Below are 12,500 nucleotides of genomic sequence, written 5' to 3'. Positions count from 1 at the left end.
TATGAATAAGGTCTACCGGTATTTGATTACCGTTTTAAAAACTTGACTTTGATGGTTTTGCCTGCATTTATCAGATTGTTCAAAATTTTGGTTTTGAGCAATTTTGTGTGGTTTTGTGGTTTTTCATGCCCCCCCCCCCCCCCCCTCCCCCTAATTAAAAGAGTGTGTGCTGAGTTGCACTACTCATTATTAAATTCAGTTTTTGTTTTCTTGTTTACTCATATTATGTTTTATGTAAATACAATTTCACTTAAGAGTAAGGAGAAGATTACTGAGTTATTAAAAGCAACATACAATTTTGGTGCAAGATTTGCTTTGCTACTGTAAATTGGAAGTACAAACCTCGCGTCCATCTTTAAACAATTTAAGTGAAGGAAAACCTTGGATTTTATGCTCTGCACACGTTTTACCTTCTGTTGTGCAATCAATCTGAAGAGAAATACAAATGATGATGTCAAGTAATGCGATGAAATAATCATAAATACCTTTTGATCCTTTGTTATCCTGAAAAAATGTGAAACATATAGAAACCGTTAAGTGCCCCTTAGTTCTTTAAGCTCTCACTTTGTTAAAAACCAACCATTTACATCCAATGTTGTCTTAAAACAAGTGTGGTCTTTTAGCCTTCCCGAGTTGCCATCAAAAGAAATACATCCCTTCAACTAAATTTGAGTTCGTTGGTTCACATTTAGGAGCAAGGATGGCACAGTCGGTTAGTGTTCAGCCTTAGTGCAAGAGATCCTGAGTTGGATGTCCTCAGATATCACATCCTTGTTTCGAATTCTCTCCTTTCTGTGTAGCTTAAGTAGTACTGATGGAGAGGGGTGAGTAAAATGTGCGCAAGTTCATCGACCTCAGGTTTGTCAGTTGAATTAATTACTGTTATCCACTTTAAATATGGTCGCTTTACTTTTAATTACCTTTACCTTTATATTCATCAACAACAGAAAAAAACCAGCAGTGTGTGTATTATTCAGACGTGTCAAAAAGCTGTTTAATAGGTGAGTAAAATCCAAACAATATAAACAACTTTCAGACCAAAGTGGGGGTCTCAGAAGTACAGTCACATGCAAACAATCTATTCCACTATACACCAAAAAGGCAAACCAGCCATCTTTAATAATATTACATCAACTTCTAAATTATTTAGCATCAGAGTCAAAGGAATACAAGTTAACAGTCGGCTTATCAAAAACAGATCACTTGATCAACATGACAGGAGAAGGACAAGTACATGCACAATTGTGTAAGCATGCGCGCAATAAAGGAAGAAACAAATTGTACAGACAGTTCAATGAGTCTTCTTAACATGGCTGAGACAAGGGCATGTACCTTAGCAATTGTGATATCCATATTGTCCTTATGAAACTCAGCCAATTCTTTCCACGTGGGTGCTAGTTTGCGGCAATGGCTACACCTGTCATGAAACATACAAGGTACCTGTAAATATTTTTTCATTGCATATGCCACTATTTTACAATTTCGTCCAAGTACTGTATTACAGGCAGATTAATAGCTATATGGACTATCCTATTGAAAAAAACACCTGACTTACCAAGGGGCATAGAACTTTATAAAATGAAGTCCCATTTCCACATGTCGGTCAAAGTTATCTGCTGTCAGCGTGTAAAGGCCATTATCTGGTTCATTTGTCTCTGTTATGTCCTTTTCTTTTTCCTAAAACGAAACTCTAACCTAGTATTTGGTAAAACTAATAAACAGGTTATAGGTAACAAGCAGCTAACCACTTTCAATGGCTGCTTTATGATGGAGGACTGGGGTTTAGGTAGAGAGAGAACTTGGGAGCACAATAATGACACGTGGTCATGTTTCATTAAATCCATGTGTGATTCCTTAAGCACAGGAACTCAGCCAGGCATAATTACCGGAGTCAAATTTCATTACCCAGAGAGAAACCTCTGCATTAGGTTGAGATGAACTGAAACTCTGCTCACATATAAATGAAGAAGCTGAAAGAGTGATTAGTGACCACTTTACCAACCTGATTAGGGGGTTATCCTAGATGGTTGTCCATCTAGGTTTTAACAACAGGACTTGACTTTGGTCAACAGACATGAACTGGTGTTTTCCTTTAGGCAAGTGATATGCTACCCTGGTGCCAGAGGTTTTTCTAGAGCCGTGAAAGAGCCACGAAGAGGCAAAGTCGAGACGCGAAGCGGTGAGAAGAGAAAAACCTCTGGTTACATTGGACTTGAATCTCACCTTTCATGCAGATGCCAGGGTCAGGATGTGACCCTCAGGCTCGGATTGGTTGATATTTTGGACAAACATGCATATAAATATCATTGGTTCGTTTGACTGGTAATACATGTACCAAGGGGATGCATGATTGGTAAGTTGCCACTGATCCCTTTTGTAATTATCAATTTGACGCGTTTGACAGCTGGTGTAAGTGAGAATGATGTCCAAGGTATCTCTCTTCTTGCCGCTTTGGGACTCATCTTCACCGCTTCGAGGCTCTCTCGCAGCTCAATAAAAACCTCTGGGACCAGGGTAGTGATATGCCTTGATGGTGGTGATGATGACGATGATGATGACTATGACAATAATGATGACGATGGAGATGATTGTACACTATTCACTTGTTCTCGACCAATGGCAACATCAACCTGTGGTAATGCAGGTAATCCCATCAAAAGAGCAATTCGATAATCCAAAAATTTCCATGATGCCAACCTTCACGAGCCGTTAAAAACACTGCTTCAGGTACTAAAAATAATCACTAGTAACACAAAAGTTCTAAATCTTACTTCAGATGTTGCCAGAAATTTGTTGACAAAAGCTTTGAGGTCATTCATTCTTCTTTTTCCATTGTATCTCTTGATTTCACCATGATCAAAATACAATTTTAACCTTGATAAAGGAAAGAAAAGCAAACCTGCTTTTTGAAAGACTTGTCATCTCTTCTTTTTAAGAACAAATAATAACAATAATTATTGTAACAATAGTAAAAAAATAATAACAGACTTAATTCACCATTTTAGTTAAATGCCAATTTAACTAAGTTAACCACCCTCGGCATAGAGGTAATCTTTCTAGCATTCCTTGTTTTAGTGGTCATCGCTTGTAGCAGTCATCATTTCTCTTGGGCGGTCTTTTGGTCAAGCTGTCAGCAGTCAGACTCATAAGTGCAGGCTTGCATGGATCATTGAAATCAAATTCATCAGCCAGCTTTTTATGAATTTTTCTCAGGCATTTGGAGCTGTTTTCATCATTAGTTTTTGAGCTTTCACCCACCCCACCTTGACCTCTATTTTTCCTTCCACTGAGTCCAACAGTGTGACCGGTGCCTGGAATGGAGGCTCATATCTGGGTTGTGGGGATTTGAAAGCCATGAAAGCCATGGGGGTGGTATACTGTCTAGGGGCTGGCTGGCCAATGAGTAATCCCTGGATACTCTCGGCACCCACCTCCCATTTTAGCAAGGCAGCTGATTAACAAACATCATTAAATTCTCAACCTCAGATAATGCAATTCTAGCTTTCTAATTGGTTCACTGGATCTCGGTTACCAGCCATTATACCTGCGTTTGACCTTATATGGTCCAAATGAATGCGGCAAATGTCGCTGAGCATAAAATTTTTGGCACCCGGAAGTCAAGTCACTTTCCGGTTGTTTTCTTATACTTACCGGGGTAAATAAAATTTAGCAAAACCGAAGGTTGAGAATTTAATTAGCCCTTGTTGGATACGAATTTAATTCACCAGGCTTGTTGAATATGAGATTGGTAATAGCCAACTTGGTGCTACGCGCCTCATTGGCTATTTGCCATCTCCTATCCAATGCTAGCTCATGGAATAATAATAATATTGTTAATTATTCAAGAGTGAACTGTATTTACAGTAGTACTGGGGCCTCAGTTATTTAAAGACCCTGAGTGTTGGTCCGGCCAGAGTCGAACTCGCATGGCAGCCCGGTACTCAACCAACTATTAGCCAACGGTGCGCGGTATCAAATCGTAGGTTGGTTTTTTAGGACAGGGGAAAACCAGAGTACCCCGGATATACACACTCACGTTGGGTATGCACGGATGTTTTGTTTTGCACAGAGTGGTGTCTCTTTCGTGCAATCAACCTGTGTAGAAAAAAAAGCAGATGAGAGGAAACTTCCCTCAACAAACGGTACAAACATTACAGGACTTGTCTGGGAAAATTTTCACACCAGAATATAAATGCATTTATTTCATAAAGTTCACTTTGTCACACATAACACAACTTTACCACAACATATTTTCCCACCTCAAACTGCCCTAAAAATTGGCTAAAGAAAGGTTTTTGTGTCAAGACATCGATATCGTCAAGAACTGAACTTGGTTTGTCAGTACCTTGGCTATTGCTACATGTTCACTTTGAGGAATTTTGCTGTAGTGCTCAGCTAAAAGACTCCAGGTTGGCATGAAATTCTGGCAGTGCTCGCACCTGTTGGCATCAAATCACATTATTGCATAAGCTGACACCTGCTAATATGCAAGCTAAATTTAAATCTCAAAGCTCAGAACATTACTTCAAGCTCAGAACATTACTTCTTTCCCATTTAACAGTTTCAGTACTAATGAACTTCTACAATGACCGCTGTCGGTAGTTATTCATGTTGCCTTGTGACCAGTACAGCGTAGCTGTCCATTTAGAAGATTCTTTCTACTACCGGCGTGCGAACTTTTTGCGACCTCCAGGCGAGGCGCCGGCTACCTCACTTAACTCTTGCAAGCAGGCTTAATATTTTCTCATCTTTTCCCTCCTCGTGGCAATTTGTTCCACAGTAATTGTGGAATTATCAGTTTAAAATTGAAGAGCAAAATACAGTTAATTACTACAGTGTACATGCACAAAAAAAAGTTGTATTATCGCATGTAGCTTATATTTAAGCTTAATAGCTCACCAAGGTCCGTAAAACATAACAAAATGCGAGGAAGAACCAAACACTCTGTCTTCGAAGTCTACATCTGTAAGTGAAAGCACGTTGTCGCTTAGGCTAGGAGAAATAACGGTGGAAAGAAAGAAAATAAGGATTTCCTTTGCAGCCATAACTTCTACAATTCCAGAAGGACACGTTTTGTTCGTTTTGTTTCGGTAGGAAACCGCAGACCACTCAACACTTAGGGCGCGTTCCAATCTCGTACCCAGAGTCCTCGGGCTTTTTGGCCAGCGGGTGAGCGCCCGGAGAGACTCTGGGATAATCGATTTGAACTATATTTTTGATTGGCCGATTGCGTAGCAATGGCAGTCCGACAGGAAGTCGGTAAGTAATTCGGAAGCCCCAGAATTTGGAGGGACATTCAAAATCTAAAACTAGTTTCAGTGCTGTTTGATTTTTTCTACCTCAGAAATATATAAATCACAAAAATAATAAAACGACGAGGTTTGAACTATGTCTTATACCGCACGGGAATTTTCTCACGCTGCTAAAAAGTGATTACTGTTGCTGTTGCAAAAGTACCGTGGGAAACATAACATCAGTCTCTTTGAGGCGAAATCCGTGGAATAAGGTCTTGTCGAAGCCATTCAGAATTACGGAAACATCAAATTGTAGAAGAAGAGGACATTTGTGTCGTTTCCACAAAAATTTGTCGATCGTGTTGCTTGCACGATGGCATTCTCATTGCATTCTGAACGATGGAATGTACGCTGAAACACCAAAAATACACTCACCGAAAGTGTCAGAGGTTTCATCTTCATTTGCTCTTACAGCAAGCGAATGATCATTTCTCCAGTTTCTTTGTGTGTAAGGCTAAAATTCTTGTTTCTCGAACACTTTCAACCCGCCACTTCTACTGTTAACGGTTTTCTCTTTTCTGCTTCCGTTTAAACTCAACCATACGTCATAAGACCGGAACCCACGTTTTCTGGGAAAATGGAGTCGATTATCCCAGAGTCTCTCCGGGCGCTCACCCGCTGGCCAAGAAGCCCGAGGACTCTGGGTACGAGATTGGGCGCGTTCGATTGACCCTATTCCGGAATAAGAATACGTGGAGTGATGATTAAAACGGTATGTTTGGTGCGTTTGGAAGCAGCAAGGATAATAAAAATTTGTTTAAAATAGAATTTTAGCGGATGTTTGACAACTTTAATATAACTCTCCGTAAAAACGAAGGATTTCTAACTTATATTCCATGTATTCTTATTCCGGAATAAGGTCAATCGAACGCACCCTTAGAGCCAAAGCACAGAGCGACCTGGGGCGACCTGGGGCCAGTTGTTCAAACGTTGGATAGCGTTACGTTACCCCTTGATTATATCTCATCAAAAGTTAGTAAACCACTTGCACTTGCTACCCTGCTTAACAACTACCGCTCCTTAATTGAACCCTAAATTTCCTATGGTCTCATGGATTGCCTGGGGCCAAGCTGCTAACCGAAAGTTCATCCTGGATTTGCCAATAGGGGTTTACAGTAAGGACACTTGAACCGTTAGACTTGCCACAAGTCGACCTAACGATAACCCCAGAACAAAATGTTTCGGCGAGCGAATCGTGATTTTTCGTACGCGAAGTGAATGAGCGAGCGACGAAGTCGCGAGAGATCGACTTGTCTCGCTTGCAAACTCGCGCCAAATGGGGATGACGTCATTCGCAAGCCCTGAACTTGATGGCGCAATCCGACGAAAACAGTCGAACATGTTTGTTTCTACGAAATCGAAAGAGGAAATTTGTTAACTTTGTGCTACAGGTATCAGAAACAAAGATGAAATAAAACGAAAGCTTTTTTTCAATCTCGAGTCGCCGCTTGGAAAGGAGATCTCCAGTGGTACTTTCTGGACCAACACTTGTGCCGTGATTTGTGCTGATAGAAACGAAAGACTAATATATTCGAAAGATTAGCAAGTAAGGGAAAGCTTCGAATCGTCAAGAAAGTCAATTGATTTCACTCATGAAAGTCAGGTACGCTTCAGGTGTAGGAGACGTACTAGACCGGAATTAAAAGATACATCTTAGTGAAACTTAAGCTTACCATTTAGCGATGCAATGACTCTCGTCGATGAATACACATGAATTTTAAAATTTTTTGTTCCATTCGACGAAAAATGTGTTGATGGTCGTTGAGAATCGCCTCGGGACTTCCAGACACCCGTTTATACTTAAGATTTTAAATGTGTTGTCTCCTAAATAGCGACCGGCTAGAGACCAAATCTTTCGTGAGTGAAATCAGTGGAAGAATTAAGAAGACGATGGCATTGCCACCCGCTCCAAGTAAACGACCAAAAGCGTACGGGACTAGTTCAAAGGTCAGACTTTTCCCAGCTCCGGTTGGAGAAGACACAAACAGATATATGCAAGACAGATATTCTTCAATTATTTTCCTCTGATGGTCGCTTAATTTGGAATATCCGGTGGCCTTAGTACCATGTTTGAAAATCACGCTTCACTGCGTGTGGAAAATTTTGATTGACAACTCTATCCCCTGGGGTCCACGAGGATACAGCTCAGCGACCCGTTTTTGGGTCGCTAAATTGGCGCCAATCAAGTATGAAAAGTCCTTCGTTCCGCGCGTATCTAGACGAAGGACTTTTCGAAAGTCTATTGAACCGTGAACACTTGACATTTTTGTGTACATTATTTTTTTCAACGACGAAGAAATAAAGGCTCTTCTTATGATGTATAGTGTTACATGTACAGCACTTTGTAAGTGTAAAAACATTAAATACCCTTGTCAAAAGGACGAGCCCACATTCTATAGTCACTAAAAAAATGTACAAACAAATAACAAGTGTTCATGGTTCGAGTGTCCTCACTGTAAGAGCGTCTGGTACTCTGGTTCGGTCTGGCCAGTCTTCACTGCAGTATTACTTCAGTTTTTAACAGACTTCGTCCTCTTCTTGTTTTTCTTTTATTCGCTCGAGCTGTGTGTTTGAGGCTGGGAGGGAGGCAAATACATGTTGAACGTATAAATCGATCTCCTCTTCAGTACTGGACTGCCCATCCCGCTGCTCTACAGGTGCTCTTGATAGCGCATCAGCAGTAATCAGGCTCTTTCCGGGAACGTGGGACACTGTGAAGTCGAATCTTAACAATCGCATACGGCGGAGTCGTTGGATCCGTGGTGACATTTTCTTCCAAGTTCTTTGAACCAAGGATTGGAACCAGAGGCTTGTGATCGGTTTCTACCTGGAACCGCTTTCCGATAAGATAATCTGCTAATCTCTCGCAAGCCCACGTAGGGACGAGGGCCTCTTTTTCAATCTGGGCGTATAGTGTGTGACAATTGCTAGGGCCAAGATTCCATTACCCAAGAGTAAGAATGTCCCATTTAGCGTTAGAAAAGTGTCAATTTTGAAACGAAGTTTTGCCGGAAAATGTACAATAGACCAAATCGACTAGCTCAATATTGTACCCAATTCAAATCTCCGGGGTTAAGATCCTTTGTGTATTGTATTGGAATTTTAACACAGCATTCACATTTAAATGATATGGAAATTCCTGGAACAAAACGTTTTATTCCCAAAGGGTTTGAATTGGCCACAACATTAGGCTGATTTAGCAACAGAACGACAACGTCAGTGGCGACGGCGCGCGCAGAAAAAAACACCAGTGAGAATTCAGAATAGAATAGACTTCACTCTTTTCCTCTCTATTCTAAATTCTCATTGGTAGTTTTGCTGTGCCGGTTTGGTCTGTTGTTTATTTTCCCGCAAAACTTTGTTCAAAAATAGACACTTTTCTGACGCTGATGAGGACAACGACAATTTGGGTAAATCTAACTCGGGTGATGGATTCTTGCTAGGGCCTAGAACCAAACAAATGGAAAGTTCCTTACATTAAAGTTTTACATGTTGATTTTGTGATATTTTGTCACAGAGGGACCGGACCGAAGCAAAATAATGCAATGAAACGGGCGATTTCTTAGAACTTCTAAGGCCCGGTTTAGACGCCGTACTTTACATGAACCGAATCGAATTCAAATTTAGACCGACCCAAATCGGTCAGTGTAAAATGCAAACTGCAGACCCGGTGCTATCAAGGCGCTATTAAGTTCGGCGTCTAAATCAGTTCAGCTGGGATTAATTAATTTGGGTCCGGTCAGTGTAAAATGCAGACTACAGACCAGGGGTAAAATGCAGACTGAGGTTATAATGTAACTATAATGAATCTTTATGGTATACTTAATTCATTTCCTGGTGAATGATCTCTTTACAATTTTCTATACGAACTACCACTTCACTCGACGGTTTCAGGCCTTAAGCACGGTTGAAATCTAAAACTGAATACTCAACTTGACACTCGAAGCGATCCGACGATCGATCAAAACTCAGACTAAGTCCTTCTTTTACACGTGACTTCCTTCCCACCACACGTAACGTATGCTTATTAATGTCAAATCTATTTTTAACAGTAACTGTTGAAAAACCCAAACCCTTTAGAAATGCTAACAGCTAAGCCTAATATTGTTTTAGGCCTAATTAGGCCTAAGGTTAGCATTTCTAAGGGTTTTGGGCTTTTTCAACAGTTACATTATAACCACAGTCTGCATTTTACCCCTGGTCTGCAGTCTGCATTTTACACTGACTGGACCCAAATTAATTAATCCCAGCTGAACTGATTCAGATGCCGAACTTAATAGCGCCGAAATTAATTCACAGAAGCATACTATGATTGAAGAAACTTGCAAAGTTGTAATAATTTCTGCATTTGATAGGGCTCATGTGAAGTATGGCGTCTGGATCAAAGCCACTTCACGTTTCACAGCCGTAATTCCCGGCTAAGCCAGGCGGGAAAATTGCGAATTAGACCGGTTGTTCTGAATTGATTCACACGCCGTATTTCACTTGAACTTAATTCAATGAATTCGATTCAGATCATGTAAAGTACGGCGTCTGAACCGGGCCTAAGAAGCTAAAAAGTGGGGAAGTAAAAGTTGTCTGATCTCTTAATTTGTGTGCATTTTAAATAAAAAGACTTCAAATCCCGGAGAGAAGGGACTTTGCATATGCATATATGCTTATCGAATTTTTTGAATTAAACTCCTAAGGGAGACCAATCTGGGCGTGGCCCAGGCTTTTTTTTTTACCCCTACAGGTAAATGAGACCATATTTAAAACACATTAAATAGTCATTTTTAATTTCTTCTCGTGCAACCCTGAACACGACCTGGACGGCTACATATGGGCTACATATGATGGCGTTTTGCCATGAACACCCTAAGTAAGACCAAAATCCGAAATTTACACCCCTAAGCTAGCGAGACGACGAGCATTCCAGGGGCCCGTTTCTCGAAAGTCCCGAAAACTTTTTGGGCCCGAAAAGCCATTTGTGAAATTGCCAACCGCCAGGAGCCCATCTGGAGCGTGCAACTTCCATACAGCGTCTGTGAAACGGCGTTTTCACAAGAAGGTTTACTTTTAGACTAGCCCTTCCCGCGAATTAGGTCAAAAAACAAAGGAAGTTCCGGTTCGGTGACCCTATGACGTCAGCTTAATTTCTTGTAATTGGTCATCGGGCTCCTGTGGGAGTCTCATTCGCGGGAAATTCAATCTAAAAATAAATCGGTCTGTGAAAACGCCGTTACACGAACACAGTAGAGTTGTAGGCTCCGGGTCAGGCTTCTTTACGCAATTGCAGAAATTGCGTTCATAACTGCGAGGATCATAGCTTTACTTAATAAAATTGTTGCTTGATCTCTTAATTAATTTTCTTTCTACAATCTTTAAATTTTCAATGCAAACCAGTTAGGAGACGACAATCGATATCAATACCTAGACTGCCGAATGCACAGTAAGAAGGAAACGCCTTCCTTCAAACGGGCGGTGTAATGAACTATCATGTGGAAACACCATAGTTTAGATATCTTGTAAATAAAGATATGAAACATATAGTTTCGTCGAGAAAAGAACATCCTGACAGAAAAAGAAAAAAGAAAATAAGAAATAAAAAAGGTTCATAGTATTGGCGTTGGCCAAGAATGATCTCCCATGTGACAAAACTCTCTTGTATGGCTGTCATCGTGTCCCATGATGCACTGAACAGGCCCAGTCCCCACTGCTCTCATGCCTCAGAAATATTTCATTTCCAGCTAATTCATATTCATGCAAAGACTGGCTTTTACATATTTCAGCTCTACTACACTACGTTGTGTACGAAATCGGTTTATCATTTTGGAATTAGCTCATGAAACGATTTAGTTTGGACCAGACTTTTAAAGATAAATTCGTTGGAATGGGGGTTAATATCTAGCATGCTTAAGTAATCTTTTCAGTATTGAAACTGTACAGACACTACTGCTTGATTAGGCAATCACAACCTTCGATTGCGCGTTTTCTTAGTTTTTTCAGCACAATAGCGGCCTCTACACAGATGATTCTCGTTTGTTTTTACGAAAGGCGAAACAACGTGTTTTTTGCCGCTAACACGACAGCCAATTTTGTACTGGTACATCACTTGCACGCAAGCTTCTTACACTAAAAAGTCCTTCGCATGGTGGAGAAAAGTTCTGCAACCCCTCATCATTTCCCGCCTTTGCAAACGCGGCCAGAATCTTTCAGAAAAAAAAGAACAAGCGATCGATTCTTTTCCTTTGCCGAGAAAGCTCGATGACTTGTTCTCTTCCTCTCTGGCAGCCATCTTGCTTGCAACGAGATTATGCATGCATCAAATGGATTCCTAACGGACCAATCAGACAAAAGTGTCCATTGCTTTTCGAAATATGATTAGCAATGGAGATTTTTGTCTGATTGGTCCGTTAGGAATCCCATTTGATGCATTCCCAAGGCATGCACATAACCTCGTTGTAAATAGACTATATATATCGTATTTGACGACGCGTGTGATCTGAAGAGGAAATCGAAGGGTCCCAAAAAACCATCAAATCATCCAGGACAACGTAGAAAATAGTAGCTCAGTGAACTTTATTTATCTAGCTGTCCATAAAATGAGTTTTGGAAAAGAAACATCGCGATTTAAAGTTTTTATGGAACATTTTCCTCGATTAGTTGACTGTCTCAAAATAACGTGACGTCATGATCACGTGCTCTCGCATCCTTAGAGTTGTCTGCCTGTGGTCGTAGGTTTGATTCCTGCCCAGGACTGTGATTTTAAAGTTGTCCTACCCCCGTTGCCCGCTGTCAACGCAACTTGTGTTGTATCAAGTCCTTCCCTCGGGCCCGTTACACATTTCCATCATGCGTGTATGTCGGTATTGTTTTTACATTTATTTTGTAGCGGTCACGGTCATTCAGTTGTAACTGACGCTCGCACGCAAACAATCCACCGATATTGCTTATCCATTAATTTATTTGTAACTAGATTCCTTGTTCCTGCTCCACACGTTTCCAGGTAATGAGAAACTCCTAATTGATTATTTGTTTTTTGTTTGATGCTGCTTTCTGTTCTTTAATTGACCTTAATTAGTTGTGATCACATAATAATTATGTCTCATCAGCCTGCTTTAAATTTTAAAAACTCTTTACTGTTTCTCATTGTTTAATAGCAAGAACAAGTAATGCATGCGTAATAAATTTCCTATTCGCCTCTCTTTTCTTTTCTTTGGATTA

General features: G+C 40.6%; 1 protein-coding gene across 1 annotated transcript in view; it reads right to left on the bottom strand.

The window, feature by feature from the left end:
• Positions 1 to 5,070, bottom strand: part of LOC138003082 (thioredoxin domain-containing protein 5-like) — a 24,436-nt gene extending 19,366 nt beyond the window's left edge. Inside the window, exons 1-7 of the mRNA XM_068849026.1 lie at positions 4,900 to 5,070; positions 4,346 to 4,439; positions 4,037 to 4,095; positions 2,772 to 2,874; positions 1,556 to 1,677; positions 1,333 to 1,417; positions 343 to 429 (exon numbers count right to left, since the gene is read on the bottom strand). Coding sequence (XP_068705127.1) covers positions 343 to 429; positions 1,333 to 1,417; positions 1,556 to 1,677; positions 2,772 to 2,874; positions 4,037 to 4,095; positions 4,346 to 4,439; positions 4,900 to 5,045 — 696 coding nt within the window. The 5' untranslated portion in view covers positions 5,046 to 5,070. The remainder of the gene's footprint in view (positions 1 to 342; positions 430 to 1,332; positions 1,418 to 1,555; positions 1,678 to 2,771; positions 2,875 to 4,036; positions 4,096 to 4,345; positions 4,440 to 4,899) is intronic.
• Between the last annotated feature and the right edge of the window lie 7,430 nt (positions 5,071 to 12,500).

This window comes from Montipora foliosa, chromosome 5 (genome assembly GCF_036669935.1).
Source record: "Montipora foliosa isolate CH-2021 chromosome 5, ASM3666993v2, whole genome shotgun sequence".
Lineage (NCBI taxonomy): Eukaryota > Metazoa > Cnidaria > Anthozoa > Scleractinia > Acroporidae > Montipora > Montipora foliosa.
This window is presented reverse-complemented; position numbering and strand designations above follow the sequence as displayed.